At 45.1% G+C, this 16,495-nt stretch overlaps 1 protein-coding gene across 2 annotated transcripts; it reads right to left on the bottom strand.

Annotated features, from left to right (window-relative positions):
• Positions 1 to 3,271: 3,271 nt before the first annotated feature.
• LOC142814245 (flavin-containing monooxygenase 5-like) lies at positions 3,272 to 14,238 on the bottom strand. Of its 2 annotated transcripts, XM_075892625.1 has the most exons (4): positions 13,701 to 14,238; positions 13,008 to 13,554; positions 5,330 to 5,623; positions 3,272 to 4,695 (listed from the first exon to the last, which is right to left on the bottom strand). In XM_075892625.1, coding segments are annotated over exons 1-4 (1,989 nt in total). In that variant the 5' UTR covers positions 13,703 to 14,238; the 3' UTR covers positions 3,272 to 3,549. The 2 variants fall into 2 exon arrangements, with proteins under 2 accessions (XP_075748740.1, XP_075748741.1); XM_075892626.1 differs by having other exon boundaries at positions 13,008 to 14,238.
• Positions 14,239 to 16,495: the final 2,257 nt, after the last annotated feature.

Here is a 16,495-nt window from a genome sequence, read left to right as displayed (position 1 = left end):
GTGATGATTCACACTTTCATTCACTGTAGGCGTGCTTCCTTAATTTTGTTGCACCCGTAAAGTGCTGCATACGAAAGAGCGAGGGGAGCGGGAGGGTATATACCCCTTCCGTCTCGTGAAACATTATGGACTGAACCAAACAAAACGTATTCGATGAAACAAGTGTTGCATCTTCCATCGCTTTCCTTTCTCTCTGCGGATGTCATTGACGGTATGTGTGTTGTCAGGGTATCAGCCTAATCGACTCATTAACTATGTCAGCTGTGACGAAAACGATGTTCAAAGGTATCCCCATGTGTTGTTTCCAGTAATGCAACTTCTGCAACTGCAATCATGAAAAAAAAGTAATATCCACACATCTACACGAAGTGTAAGAGCGTTGCCTACCTGTCCTTACACTTCGTGTAGGTGCGTGTATATGTCTCCCCCGCGTCTTCTCTGGACCGAAATAAAGCTTCAATCATCATTATCATCTACACGAAGTGAATATTGACGAGTGGGCGAAGCTTAGTCCTAAGGTCCATAATGTCTACGCCGAAGTCACTGACTAGTGTAACGGACGTACGCACGCACGGACGGACGGATGGACAGGCCAACGGCACAGGTGGTTTTTTACAGCTGTGTATCAGGTGTTGTGATACTACTGTGGACGCCGGTACATCGCCAGAGAAGGCTAGCCCCTAAGAAGCATCGCCCCTTGAAAAAATCACACCATATCCACAGAGTGAATGACGGTGAGTGGAGCGAAACGTCCATCCAACCGTGCATCCGTGTTGCTGTCCGTCAATATGTGTGTCCGTCTGTCCATCCTTTCGTGCTTCAGTCGGTCCATCCGTTTGTGCTTCCGGGCATGCGTCCGTCAGGTGGTCCGTGCTTCTGTCCAACCGTGCCTTTGTCCGTGGGTCCATCCGTCCCTGCGTCCGAATGTATGGATGGACAGAGGGAGGAATGCGTGGACGGACGGACCCACGGACCGAAGCACGGACGGATGAATTCACGGACGAATAGACGAACGCGCGAACAGTTGGATACACAGATGGACGGGTGGATGCTTCGCCCCAATTATCATTATTCACTTCGTGGATAGGCTGTGAAAACTACTAACGCCATCTAGTTATATTATTCTCAATGACATGCACACAACGCCAACTATTAAGGAAGTCATAAACTAGAGGAGTCTACATACGGAGGAGAGAACGACCCATGGCCTAAGGAGCTTCGCCTTTAAAAAACTGAGGGCAGCTTAAGCTTGGCCTTTAAGCGATGAACGAGATAGTGATATTTTGTCCCTAGTACATACTACAACCTTTTAGTGCATACTTTTTTATAGTGTGATGTTACTCGATTAGTTTAAATTGTGAACTACTACAATGTAATAAAGTTAAAAGTAGCTTGTGTCAGTGAAGTTTTCTCATATGCTATGTAATAGGCAGCGTGCTTTAAACCATGAGTAGTTATATGCATGAAACCTTCTGGAATGTCCTACGCATCCATAACTGGTCTTAGGGGAACAGGCGCAGTAACGTGTGTGCCTTTTGCAATGAGTGGCCGGCTTTAAACCATTATGTCGGTACGATAATCACATGTTTTGACGCCCGTAGCTATGTACGATTGAATCAGGCTATGTTACTGCAGTAATACATGTGCTATTGTGAAGCCTACATACGGGACGCATGTGTTTGTAAAGAATCAGCGTCATTTTCACTGCTTATCTAAGCAGAGAAAGTTATTTTAACTTAATTTCTAGCCGACGCATGGCCGCGGGGTAGAACACCTGCTTCCAACACAAACTGTATGGGTTCTATAATTACACAAACCAGTAAATTTTGATTATTTATTTTAGTTGGATCTTTCTCGATTTTCCGGCCACTCACAAGACTATAAGCCTTCGCTCGCAACCAACGCTGCAATTTCTGGCAAACGAGCTCGTTGAAAGCGCCTAAGGTGGCACTTGCTCGTTTCTCGTGGCTCGCAAGTACACTCTAATTCAACGCATACGACGAAAAAGTTTTCTGATGTCAATGTTTAAAGCCACCTTGATTGCATTGGAGAGATTTGGGGGTGGGGTAAGTCGGGTCTTCTTTTATCTCCTCCACAAAACGTTCTTTTTTCATTAATTTGTATGTGCATGTGTACAAAGACATACAAACACACGCAGTCACGCACAGACACGTAAGAAAGAAAAAAGGTGGTTCCAAATCCCCCGAACAAAATTTATGGCTCCGCCACGGATTGCTTTACAGTTGCATTCTTCACCTAAGTTCAACTTTTTTACATTAGGCCTATTCAGAGAACTCTTCTTGAAAGACCATTTCATAACCACGACTGTGCCCCGCCGCGGTGGTCTAGTGGCTAAGGTACTCGGCTGCTGACCCGCAGGTCACGGGATCGAATCCCGGCTGCGGCGGCTGCATTTTCGATGGAGGCGGAATTGTTGTAGGCCCGTGTGCTCAGATTTGGGTGCACGTTAAAGAACCCCAGGTGGTCGAAATTTCCGGAGCCCTCCACTACGGCGTCTCTCATAATCATATGATGGTTTTGGGACGTTAAACCCCCCATATCAATCAATCAAGCAATGACAGATGCGTTTCGTGATCCCTGTTGGCTTTGCAGCGGAAGTGTGCCTATTAAAGCCAATGGTGTGGACAATTCAAAAGCGACATTTTCAATCACCGTTGAAAACACAGTTTCAAAGTTTGAAACTGTGTTTTGAACGGTGATTGAAATCAAGGTTTCATCTGCTTACCATGGGGGCATGAACGCCAAAAAGGACAACAGCATCCAAACTATGTCGTAACTATGGACGAAACATTGTGCGAACAATCAGATTCAGATTACGTCATCCATTTGAAATATATAGGTGTGATATAGCGAAAAGCCTGGTATCCGAGGTTTATATGAACGCTGTTCTTGATATGCCGTAGTATTTGACTGTCAGTGCAGCGGAATTGCATTTGCAGTCTCTTTTTCTTTTTCCTCGCATTTTCGCTCTTACGTTTTTATATTTATCCGCACTAACACAATTTCGAAACACCAGTTCACTTACCGTTCAGCGCAATATGGTGGCAGCGCTTTCAATAAGCCATCGAATAGGTTCAAAACAGCTTTCAAGGTCAGCGAAAAAACATCGCTGTTCACCTCTCGTGTGTTTAAGCCAATTGGTAAACAGTGATCATACTTCAAGCATTCCTTGCAAAAAAGGAAAGAAAACCAAATACAGCACTTACATATATTTGGTTGTCAGACATTTTACTTGAGGGAAAGAAAACCATCAAGATGAATGGTTTTTAATGTCTACAGGAACAATGTACATTAGTAAAGGTCTGATAAAAATTGGACAGTGACCATTGCACTGTCAAGTGATTCAGTTTTTTGGAGTCCTCGTGCTAACGCCAAGAAATGCATTCACTGATGACGGTACCACGTGATTGAAATTTCTGTTTCTCCACCCGAAGCAGACGTCAAGCATCATCGCTTGATTTCTTTCTTCTTTTACACAGCTTATTAATAAATTCCTACGACCAATGTGACAATACACGAGTCCCGCTATCATATCGTCATGCGTGAGAAAACACTGAAATAACTTTTCACACTGGGCTTCAGTAAATGCATCTTTTGTGTCTGCACAGTGTCGCTTAGAGACCAAGCAAGTTGTATAAAAAGCGCCATGCATCTAAGCAAAAGCAGTCGCAGTGCCTTCACTCTGAGTCCAGCTGCCAGAAAAGATAATGCCATGACAGCAACCTTTAGATCAACCACCGTCGTCTTTGTTTCCAATGCGCCCCACGGTTTTGGCTTCAACCATGGCAACTTCCTCGTCTCGAGGCCCAGCCTGTAGTTCTCCCAAAAATCCAGTATCTGCTGCCTTGCGCGGGGCCATGACCCAGGACCATTCAACCGGTATTGGTAAGGCAGGCATGGTCCGAACACGCAGGCCCACGCCAAAACTGGGTCAGTCAGAAGAAGTCGGCCCAGCCGAGGCTTGCAGCCCACGAGCTCGGCCATTTCGTCCATGTACTCTATCCAGTCAACTTGCCGGGCGTGCCTGCTACCTGGAATGTAACGCTCACGCACGCGCAGTTCCCGCTGGTCCACGTCTTCTTCCATGACTCGGACAGCTGGAAGGGCATAGCGTCCCGCGAACACTCCCGCCACCCACCTGCTTTGCATTTCTGAAATAGGGAATAGGCTACCCTCTGGTTGTACGGCTCCAATGAAAGCAAGTGTTCCTTTTTCCATAAATGACGGGAAGACGTACTTGTAGAGGCGCACACGATTGTCGCGGACAGGAAGCACGGAGTCATCGATGAAAGGGAAGTGTGCCGTGTACCCGGTGGCAAGAATCACCACGTCGACGACGGTGGCGACCTTGTGATCGTCCTCGAAGAAGACTCCGTCTTCGGTGAAGCACCGCACGTCACCTTTGACCACAACCGTTCCGTTCAGAATCTTGGAAGGAAGCGCGTCACTTATGGTGGCGTGCTGCCCATGAATGCGGTGTTGCGCTGCTAGGTTGTAGAGGGTGTGGTCAAAGCGCTGGTTGGCTTCGTGTTCGCCCACGCTGCACACAATCGAGTACGGCAGCAGGTGGAAGAGCCAGTTCCAAGAGCGCCTCACGTTGGCAGTGTCGAAAGGCTCACCTCGTAATGCGACACGGGGGATGGTCCAGCAGCCACGCCTAGTGCTCACGTACACCTGCCGCAATAAAATAAACTCACATCAACACACAGTAACAACAACGGTTTCCATCCTTGTACAGTGCTCGGTGATCGAAACGCAGTACTCGGAGCGTCTGTTGTTGTCGGTAAGGATGGCGGTGTTGGCGAGAAAGCCCACAACACATGGTAACTGCATCCGGCTTAAAGCCGCTTGGTTAGTGTTTTTTTAGGGGCCCCAATGAAGCGCTGCTTGCCATGATTTCAGAACACCACGCTTACGTGCTGCACCACGCAAAGTGGATGAACTGTGCTACAAAAGATCGCAACGCTCCGCTGGCGCCACCTAGCACTACCGATTGAGCAACTCTTTGTCGGGTGCAGTCAACATGCATCACGAGTGCTTTCGTACTCACCGTCGCTCTCACCACCACAGCCCACAGCTCCAAGTATTGCATTACAATAGCCAAACACTGAACGTTTTTTTCTGGTGAGACTTCACTGAGGTGTCTAATTGTATGCGCATCGATATGTGAAAGCTCAAGAATTGTTTGAGTCCATGCACACGCAAGCCGCGAAATGCAAGTCATCAGTCGACCAGACCTTGAGCCAAAATTATGCGATGACTAGGTCTGACACGATCAAATTCGCAATGATAAACTTGAGGCACTCACAGAGTCTGCGATTGCACTTAGCTCAACCGCCACGTCACAGCCAGAGTTCCCAAGTCCAACGACCAAGACTTTAGCACCGACGAATCCAACGGGCCGCTTGTATTCCCTCACGTGCATCACGCGACCTCGAAACCGATCCTTCAGGCCGGGAAACTCGGTCTTGACGGGAGTGTGGTCGTAGCCAGTGCAAACCATGACGGCGTCGAAGGTTTCCACAAGATCAGTGTCTTGCTCGATGTCATGCACCAGCAACTCCCACCGTCCCGTCTCATCGTGATCAGACGTGGGATTTACCTGCACCATGCAAAAAGCGTCTTTATTTACGAAGTTCTTGAAAACACAATTTTCGCAGCCAACATCTGTTTGTATTATCCACTTCAGGTCCGAATCACAGCGTGCACAAGATGCAGCACTATGTTTCTGTCAGGTTTATCACAAGCGCTGATTCGCGACTGTTTATTTAGAGGGAAAAAAAAGAACATATAAACTCCCCGTACTTTACACTTGACGGCTTTGAAAGGTATATTCCGATCTATAGCTCCACTGCCCGTTCCGTAGTACAGAACTATATATACACTCAAGTACGTTATTCCAAATGATAGTTTGTACCGTTCACGGCATCTGGAGGCGCTACTCCGAAGTACTATATATCAGACGACGTGGTGAAATACCACCACGCCATTCGATAGTATTTAACTCATAAAAAGGAGAATGCCGAGAACGAAGTAAGAATCTGCGTTTTTCTGATATGATCACTACGTCTCGGTTCGTCGAGCACAAGCTAAACCTGCTGCCGGCCAGAGAAGGATTTAGGTCGTTTTAGGAAAAGCATGCAGTGTGAAGTGAGTATCAGTATGCCATTTTATTTGACCGCGCGTACGTTGCTCTGACAGTGCAGACGGCAAGTACACTCACAAAGCGCTTAATCCTGTTTTCTTATGTCAATGTCTAGTTCTTACACTGCTAGAGCCCCTTACCCCATTGCAACATTTCAACACGCTCATCACTGCAGCTGTCGTTCACTTGGCTGCGCGGTTTGAACGATATTGTCAATGTATTTTCCAAGTAGCCATCGCATGAGCCACAACGAGCAGCTAGGATTAGCAAACGACCATAAAATATATCTAGTAAAACTTAGCAAAAGGCGACTGGCACAGACAGGCACCTAATAGACTCAGACGAGCGCTTGCATTCACTTACACCGCTAGAAAAAGTATTGCGTAATATTTGAAGCGCAAGCACATCACCCCCTTAAAAGCATCGCGTTGTTATGCAGTTACTACGATTATAAAAGCGGACAGAAGTTGTTTAAAGTTGGGCAATTAGGACCACTTGTAGCTAAGGCGCTTTACAGTACATCAGCGTTGCGCAAGTCAAAGAAACACCATTCATTAAATCCGATAAATAATTAAGTGACGGTGGGTGGCTAGCTTGTTCGAGGCCAGCAAAGAGTTAAAGACCTATTTCTTTGTTTTGTGTTTGTGTCTGACATGTATATTCGGCCTATTTGGCACAGAAAGATTGCAAGACCAACTGGTGGAACAGTCAGTTCTTCCAAAGTACGTCCAAGTACACGTCTATGAAAATGGTAGGTCCACCTATTGAAACGCTGGAGATCCAGGCTAAACACTCTTTTTTCTCGTTCTTTCCGTGCGTGTTATTTATAACGTTTGCTGCGAACGTACTGTGTCGCTGTCGCTGACTTGTTTGCTTGAAACCAGGTTGCCTCTGAAATGCACTGTTAGTCAGAGAGAGACGGCATAGCGGGTGTCATGCATTGTGCCAATATATTTGAATAATAATCCACAAATTTTACGCGCCAATACCACGATACGGTTATGACGCCCGCCGTAGTGAACCATACGGGGGTGTTAAACGAGCACTGCGTGAATGTGAGCACTCTATAGTGTGTTCATAAGCGTGAACGGACCAGCCACCGCACACGGACCACCAGAATTTTGCCTTCATTGAAATGCGACCGCTGCGACCACAGTCACACCTGCAACCTCCATTGTACACCCACACATTTAATAGATACGGAGAAAGGACTTCTTTCGACGTAACGTTCTTTTTGCGCATATTAATCCTACTAGACTTATATAACCTAATCGCGGATGATTTACTTGCGTCTCTATATGCAGAGGGAAGATGGTACGTACACTAAAAATTATCGGACAGCCACCGCTATGCACGGAAATTTGAAAAGCAAAGTGGCGATGAAACAATGCCCAAGCACCGTCGTGGGCGTCCTTGCGCAAACCTCCTAATGGCGGTGGCTTACGTAAGTCCATTAAGTTCTTCACCTGCTCATCGTTGTCGTAAAGGGCACCCCCAGCCCATCCCCTTCGTTTCCAAGGCTAAAACAATATTCTACAAAGCAGGAAGCGTTGCGCCAGTAAGAGAATATGATTACCAGCGATGTGCACGCATCTTTGAAATCCCAACTTGGCTCTGTACATGGAAATCTAAATCTACGCACTCTCAAGTTCTTGGGCTTCTTTCATTGTTTATGTGACGACGATGACGAATGCGCAAAAAAAAAAGAATTAATCACGCACATTGGCACGGCCGGTCAAAACACGTCGGATACAATCAACGTTCGACGTAAAAATGAGGTGAATGGAATTCGCTTGGGAGCGGCCACAAAAACATTGCTATGCTCATTGTGTTGTGCGTGACGGACAATTTGTCACCGAATGGCGTGCTACTGTCGGCGGCTCATAAGTAGGCAACAATAGAGAGGTTTCTAAAAAGAAAGAAAATAACACGAGCCTTCGAGCCATAAGGAAACGAGGGCAAGCTAAGCTTGGCATGTGCTGATGATAATGATGACAACGCCTCAAACATGCTTCATACCCACGCAGGGGGACCGGCCATCAATTGATTACAATATAAGTTACTTTTACAACATTGAATACCAATAACCACAAAAGAAAAACAACGCGTAAAACGGAAAGAGTGTAATAACTGCTTTTCACTCGTTTAGATCAGCCAGTAAAGTTGTTATCTTGAAGAGACATTAGCGTTATTAAAAATACACTTTTTACGTGAAATTGTTTCTGCAGCACTAAAAATACTCACACAAGTAGGAAATTTAAGTCTGCCTAATGTAATTCATCTTTATTCTTTCTTTTCTCTCTTTCTCTTTTTCTTTATTCAATTCTTTTTTTCGCAATGTGCAGTGCACCCTCCAGACAGCTTAATTTCTCTACAATGCGAATAGGATCTCCATTCTCGCGCTTAGCAACTCGACACTTCAATTGCGGCGGGCAACAGCGACCCCATCCATTCCTGCCCAGGCTACATCCAGGCAACATCCAGACAACAATGCAACGTGGTGGCGTGAAATGACAAGTGGTCTCGACGAAATATCTAATTGTCATTCCTTAATATGTAAACGTGAAAAATAATCGAAGCAATTGAAACAGACAAGTGGAGTAATAAGTGTCTCTGTTCAGTTGACCCTCGGTATCCTTCTCCAAGAAAGCGCGCCTGCACCTTAGTATATAACCACATACTGCTTCTTTTTGGAACTTATTATCAGCACCACGTGTTTTAGTTGCTTCTATTACTATTAATATTATTTTGTTGTACCCATCATTGTCATTGCTATCAGTGTCCATGTGCGTGTTCTCGTACGTAAGCTGGGCCATCAGAAAATAAATCATCAATTCTAGTACAGCGCTTGCGTTCGGCTCCTTTATGTGTGAGTGTTTTTGTATCCTTCTGTGCGCTGCTCCATCAAAAGATCAAATTGTCATACAGCAAACACAAGATGGTCTCTCACGATCTAGAGGTCATTATTAATTGAAAAACTGCGCATGCAATTACGTGTGTGGTCAGCACACCGTAGTGTCGCATTTTGTGTATACGCGCTGGGCTGTTCCGCGTATTCCGCCAAGGACGCCTTCACTGGGTCATGTGTCTAATAAAACATTCACTTTAAAAAAATCTGGCAGAAACTCTACACTGCGAAACTCAATTCTGAGTTCCTGTGAATATTTATTGGGAACTACATTATTTAACCAACGTATGGAAACACTAACTAACCCCTTCCCCCCTTTTACGTGCACAGGGTAGCATACCTGGCACGCGTTTCCCCTGCCTTGTGTTTAAATCCTTTATTTTTGTCGAAGGGCACATAAAGCACAGAGTTCTTATACGAATTATGTAGCGTTTCTATTACGCTAATGTTGCATTCGGCACATGTTCTATTGAGATTGAGTGGAATGTCACGCACAACTTTTTAAGGTCTTCCTCGCCACTCTTTCTCTAAACACGCCATAAAAGTAACAACTCGTTACGCTTCGCATGCGTCTTGATCTGTTCTCTGACTGCGCACTGCTAAACCTTTATCTCCGAAGTGGCAGAGAGAGGTAGACATATAGCGCGTGGCGTAGAATGAGCAGGAGGAGATGAGAGAAGCGATTTTATACATGGTAGGTTAATGTATAACGAAATAAATCTGCAAAAGCGGGAAAAACGCACGACGCAGCGGCGATACTCGTAGCGCCCGTCGCAAGGAGGTCATTGTCTTTTGAGCGTGCAGGAAAACCATAGCGCTGTATGGGCGGAAGTCGCACCGTCCGCTCAAGGACGACACCGCCGCCTCCGACGCTCGCTGCAGAGAAACGAGAACTTGGCGCTGCAGGCTGGCGATTTGAGAATACAGCGCGCAGCTTGGCGAGGCGAATGTCGATATGGGTCTCACAAAATGACGGGTTTTGTTCCAGGTACAGTCTGGCAGCGTAATGAAGCAACACGAAATGACAAAGACGACAAAAAAGGTTATGCACACATGTATGTATGTATGTATGTATGTATGTATGTATGTATGTATGTATGTATGTATGTATGTATGTATGTATGTAAGTATGTATGTATGTATGTATGTATGCATGTATGTATGTATGTATGTATGTATGTATGTATGTATGTATGTATGTATGTATGTATGTATGCACGTATGTAAGTATGTATGTATGTATGTATGTACGTATGTATGTATGCACGTATGTATGTATGTATGTATGTATGTATGTATGTATGTATGTATGTATGTATGTATGTATGTAAGTACGTATGTATGTATGTATGTATGCACGTATGTATGTGTGTATGTGTAAGCAGAATATGTGTGGCCGAGTTCAGCGCGATTCATTCAGACGTAAAGGAAAACTTATGAATGTCCCTTATGTCGTCATTTAACCACACGAGTACTGTGACTGTGGAGTTCGAGTTGCTTAGTACTCTAATTTTGTTACTTTGATCTTTTTTTGCAAATTCTTTAAAGTAAAAAATCGCAAGTTTCTCGTGTGACATATGTTGCCTTATTAACGTAAATATCTGTGCTCGCTTGGCCGTGCACCTGGAGTTAGACGACATTTTACGACCAAAGACTGCTTACAAGGGCGAAAAGACACGCATAACTTTCAGGACGGAATGGGTTTATATAGTTTGCCATGCCACTAAGGGCCAGTTATCTGAACTCGTTTCTGCAATAGATGGCTCCCTAACAAAGTCACACAAGAGAAGATGAGTATTAAGTGCTGTCATAACTCTCGATTTTATTCATTAATGTAGTGACCTAGCATGGCAGTACTAGAGAAGTGCAGCTACTTATTCTGTAGTGCTCCGCTGTTAAGGAAGGTGGCGATGACAACGCGTTAAAACTTAAAGCTAACTCTAGACTGTTTGGTAAGAAGAGATTTTTAGAACCGCAAGAGGTCACTAAGGCTGCGCATTTATTCAGTGCAAGCCGCATATTCGGTAAAACTTTAAAAATTGGTTGGTAGTAAAAGACATGAATTGCCAAAAATTCCTGGCTATTCAGTTTCATGAAAAATAAAACATGGAACGTCAGTGGCTCCAGTGATATTCACTATTCTACGATTTCTCGTCACTTCTAGTGTGCATCTTCTCTTACCATCTGTCTTATTTGCACATCTCAAACTGACACGTAACAAAACAAGCAATGTAAAAAAAAGAAGAGGTGGACAGAAACCAAATTAGAAAGGCGTGACTATACTGAGCTACGATGAGCCAAACTGCTCTGTTCAACACACCCCGCCTATTCTTTGACTTGAACCACATCCTGCACATACCCTAGAGGACTGCATGCACAGCGCAGTTAAATAGTGCTAATTCGTTCCTTTGTTCCGCCAATAATAGACGCCGAGAAATTCTCATTTGGCTGAGGTACCACATGCACCTGTAATCGGACCCCTGCAATCTATGCTAAATGACGTGGCCCATTTGAACAGCTATATTCACAGGGTTACTGTATGACCACGTCTTCAGCCTTCAGCAACATAATGAACATAACATGAGGTATTCAGGTCGTCGTGGTCAATTAAGGAAGTACAAGTTATTCCAACCGTCAAAAGGACATTCATCATCAAGCTCGTGCTACGGAATCAAATCGCGCGTTCAATTATACTAGAGGCCTCATGCATACGCGTGCGCTCAGATTATGAATGAATCATGAAGGCCCAACGCGCTCAAAAACTATTCAGAAATAGCAATAAAAAAAAGTCGTGTGAGGCAATAAAAACAACTCGTGCGCGCACTGTGGGTCTTTCTTTCTTTCTTTCAACTTAGAACGCGTATGTTGACCCATTTCATCTATGTTCCGCTTGTGAAGCAGCTGTGGGTCACACATGTGGTACCATAACCTGCCCGTTCACTCACTATCTTCTAGCAGGAAGAGAATGGCGCCGAGAATGAATAGTCATTTTAGTAAACACATTTAGCAACTGTAATGACTGAACAAAGAATTATATTAAATGACAATGTATTGTTTCAGTACCAGTGACAATTCGTGTACCACTGCTGCAGCTATTACACTGGCTTTCTTGGCTGTATTTTCTTATACTCACGCATGCACGCTTGAGAAAGAAAACGTGTTGTCTAGGGTGTGTAAGAAAAAACTGCACCTGCGTGCGTGTTTCCTTGTATTTTTTTTACTGAATATAGCGAGCAGAAAATGTTTTGCTAATTTGCATACAGGTTGTTCTTCATATAACTGGTGCAACTTTGTTACTGTTGTGACTTTGCTGCTGAGCCGTAAGTAGTCCACTGGTTTAAATATACTCCAAGAACGTTCGAGAGAGACAGAAAGGAACGAGGCAGGGAGGTCAACTAAACCCCCGTCTAATTTGCTACCTTGCACTAGAGAAAGAGATAAACGACTGAAAGGAGAGAGCGGGAATGCATCACGCACTCACTTGGGCAAGAAGAAAGTTCCAAGAGCATACGTGCTACGAGTGAAGTATTAAAAACGAGGTTGCTAAGGTAATCTATACTTAAGTGCTCATGATGTACCAAATAACGCGTAGGGTTTTCTCAGACAGAAAACTTCCCTGTAGAGAGCTAAATTAGGAACTGTTTGACAAGGTGATAAAACGTTTAAGAATCGACTAAATATTGAGAACGAAGTGCAAAAATGATTAGCTGCATGTAAGGAGACATAGAAGAATGTGAAAGCCAATGGTCTCAAAAAGTCTAAATTAGCGTGCTCACTATACAAACCACGTAGAATTCTTATTCACCCGCGAACCTCCCGAGGGTATCATGTAGCTTTTTCTATAGTTAAAGAGGGCCCCCTTCTAATTTGACGTCGATGACAGCTATCCCCCCCACCGTAATCACCCGTAAAGCTAGCTGTCGCACCGCTCACCTTGGTCACGGAGTGCAAGCAGCGTACGTAGCTGCGTAGGCCGAAAGTGTCGGCGTAGTCGTTCAGGTACTGACAGACGAGACTGTGATGCATGTAGTTCGGGTATTGCGACGGTGGCGGAAAGTCGCTGAACGCCGACAGCTCCTTGCTGGAGTTGGTCGTAGTGGAGAACATGACGGACGCGACACCGTCCACGTTGTGCTCGCGGTACGTCCACAGACCACCGAGGTCCTCTGTCTTCTCGTAGCACACGGCATCGAGGCCTTCTTCGAGGCATGCCTTGAGGGCAGTCAGGCCACTCGCCCCGGCCCCGATCACCGCCACGCGAACCATGCTGGTCAGAGTTCGAGTGACGGGCTTCCCAATGCGAAGACGACTGTCAGTTTTCAGAGAGAGAGGAGGGTAAGATGGAGGGGAAAGGAGGTGCACCACCAGAGTCAGTCCTTCTTGGCTGCTCCTCACACGGTTAGCAGAGGGTATAGCAATTACACTGGATATTGGACGGCAAGGTTCGTTGTGCTGTGGCTCTCTTCTTTTTCGGTGTTGCCTATTGCAGTAAAGAGGCCCACTTTCAGCTAACTGCCCGGTGCACAACTTGCACAGACACTGATCAGAACTTTTTCACTTGATAGACAATGCACCAGTGGCATGTTTGTGGCAGAGGGTAACACCGTCAGGGTAAAAGGAACGTACATTCTATGATCACGTAGAAGTCGCCCTACGACACTTCCGCTGCATGGTTCACAGCCTTCGCAAACAATAACGGAATGCAGTTGAGCGTGCCGTCGGTTTTTGGCTTGATATATGGATTCCAGGACCACTCCAGCTGGATAGTGATGAAGCTTACAATGATGATTTCTGAAAAAAGATTGTGAGTTGAGTAAGTATAACGAATTCAATGGCAATCGGCGTGAATTTAGAAAACTATCCGGGTCATTTTGAAGTACCAGTCCGCAAGAAGACGAAGCTATTTGACTCTAAGGCTCGGCCAAGAGCAGGTAGCCACCTGCTCTTATGATACCACGTTTTACGTAAAAACTCCGGACCACTCGGGCATCGCTGCTTTTAAACGAAGCAGCGACGAAAGCCCGCTTCTCGTATAAACTAGAAAGTAAGGCGAGCATTCGTCGAGTCGTTCGAGTGCTCTGCAAGGATCGAGGAGGAGGAGGGATCTAATTGCGTTCTCCGTCTTCGCGTGCGTGTCAAGTCACGTGCACGACAATGCATAGGCGTATGGAACGGGCATTTCGCGTGAGGGCTGTTGAAGTCTGTTATATGCGCGATTACTGACGCTCAGAACAAAGGGTCTGGGGAGAAAACAAGGCGGTGAGAGTATGTCTCGTCCGCGCACCGGCGGACTAGAGAAGAGAAGAAGGCCATACACAGCTTCGAGGCCACTGTGTAAGTGAAGTAGAGAAGAGAAAGAACGCGTAAGAAGTCAAGCGCGTGCCATAGAGAGGAGTACCCGTGGACGGCACAGCCATGCGGCAACAGCAGAAACAGGGGCTTCCTTTGCAGAAGTGTTTACCAGGTGGTCTCGATTTCAAGGCTAGTGCCAAAAGGAAGTAGAAGGGTGACATTTGCTTTTATCGAAGATCTCGATCAGCGCGCATGCTGGAAACGTGCTTGCTATCTCTGTAGACATTATTTCGACTAGAACTGCTCAATATTTGGTTTTGTACGGGTTTATTTTGATAAGCGGTTAGCTTTGTGCGCTGACCCAGTTTCCGGTCTTGGGCGTTTAGAAGAGAGAGCGTGCGATTCTGGTTAACGCAATATGTGAGTAGCTCTTGAGGATTCCTCTCTTCTGGTGCGGCTACACTTCATCTCTTGTGCGTTTCCCGAAGGACTCGGCGTGATTGTGATTCGCTTACCAAGGGAGGGCCGGCCGGCTGAAGAGGTGTCGTGTTTACACACCTTTAAACGTGAGCAGCCTTAGCGCGCAGGTGTAAACAATGCCTTGTTTGGCTCGGATCTCCCCTCCTCAAACGAACGAGGAAATTTTCGCACTACACCTTCACGTGGAGGCTTGGCGCCAGCCCAATTTTGCGTTAAGGTAGAAGTAGTGAATAGGAAAGCACGACGTTAACTTCACTAGAGTAGCGCCGTGGATCTATACATCGCATTGTAAATGAAAATCAGGTTGATAGAAAGTGGGGGCTTTCCTTAAGCTTGCTGAAGCTTTCCGAAGCTTTCCTTAAGCTTCGCCTTCAAGTGTTGAACGCAATAGCGATATCTTGCCCTTATATAATGCGGACTTCACCCATTTGGTGCATACATTTTGTTGTACGATGTTAATCGATAAGTTTAAGTTACGGATTACTACGATGCAAATGATAAAGTTGAAAGTGTATTGTGTCAGTGAAGCTTTCGCATATCTCAAACTGACACGTAACAAAACAACCAACGTAAAAAAAAGAAGCGGACAGAAACCAAATTAGAATTATATATAATGGGTAGCATGCTTGAAATTACGAGCCATTATTCGCGTGAAATCTTTTCGAACTTGATATGCCCCCACTGCGTGGTCTTGGGGAATACGCGCAGTAACGTCTGTGCCTTTTGTAATGGCTGGCTGGCTTTAAACCATGAATTCGTTAAGATAATCGCAATTTATGACACCCAATGTTAATGGGTGTCAATGAACACTTGTACCACGCAATATTGCTGCAATATTACATGTACTGTGAAGCCTGTATACAGGACACGCGTGTTTGTGAAGCACGAACTTTATCTTCACTGCATTTCCAAGGAATTTATTTTACGTGTGCTGCCAAGCAAGCACGTGGCTGTGTGGTAGAACATCTGCTTTCACGAAAGCAGCCTGGATTCAAACCTGACTGGGATCGGAAAATTTTTATTATTTATCATCATCGAATAAATAATTATAATTTCTAATAATTAATTATTTACTTGTTTAATTATTGGATCATTTGATCGATATGTGGGCTTTAACGTCCGAAAACCGCCTTATGATTATAAGAGACGTTGTGGTGGAGTGCTCCGGACCTTCTGACCACCTGCGGTTGCTTAACGTGCACCCAAATCTCAGCGCACAGACCTACAGCATTTCCGCCTCCATCGGAAGTGCAGCCGCTGCAGTGGGAGTTTGATCCTACGACGTGCGAGTCAGCAGCCAAGTTGCTTAGCCGCTAGACTACCGGGGCGAAGCTTATTTACATCATTGCTTCGGTACTCGCCGCTTTTACCCTGCTCTTATATAAAATAAGTACAGCATTCATGTATTAAAGTCAGGAAATGAAAGCATACAGATGTAACAGTCATTAGTTTATTGTTTTTCGATTATTTAAATAATTTGGCATTTAATGAATTCAGACATTTTTCCCCATCCCATGAAATCCAAAATAACGATACGTTACGGTAGAACATAGATTTTTTTTTTCACCTGAGCTATAATGTCTGAAAACTGTTTCAATATCCAGTACCAAACTCACACTATCATCTTTTTTTCTATGCTTGCTATACGC

This window comes from Rhipicephalus microplus, chromosome 4 (genome assembly GCF_043290135.1).
Source record: "Rhipicephalus microplus isolate Deutch F79 chromosome 4, USDA_Rmic, whole genome shotgun sequence".
Classification (NCBI taxonomy): domain Eukaryota; kingdom Metazoa; phylum Arthropoda; class Arachnida; order Ixodida; family Ixodidae; genus Rhipicephalus; species Rhipicephalus microplus.
Note: the sequence above shows the minus strand (reverse complement) of the source record. Positions and strands in the feature narration are given on the sequence as shown.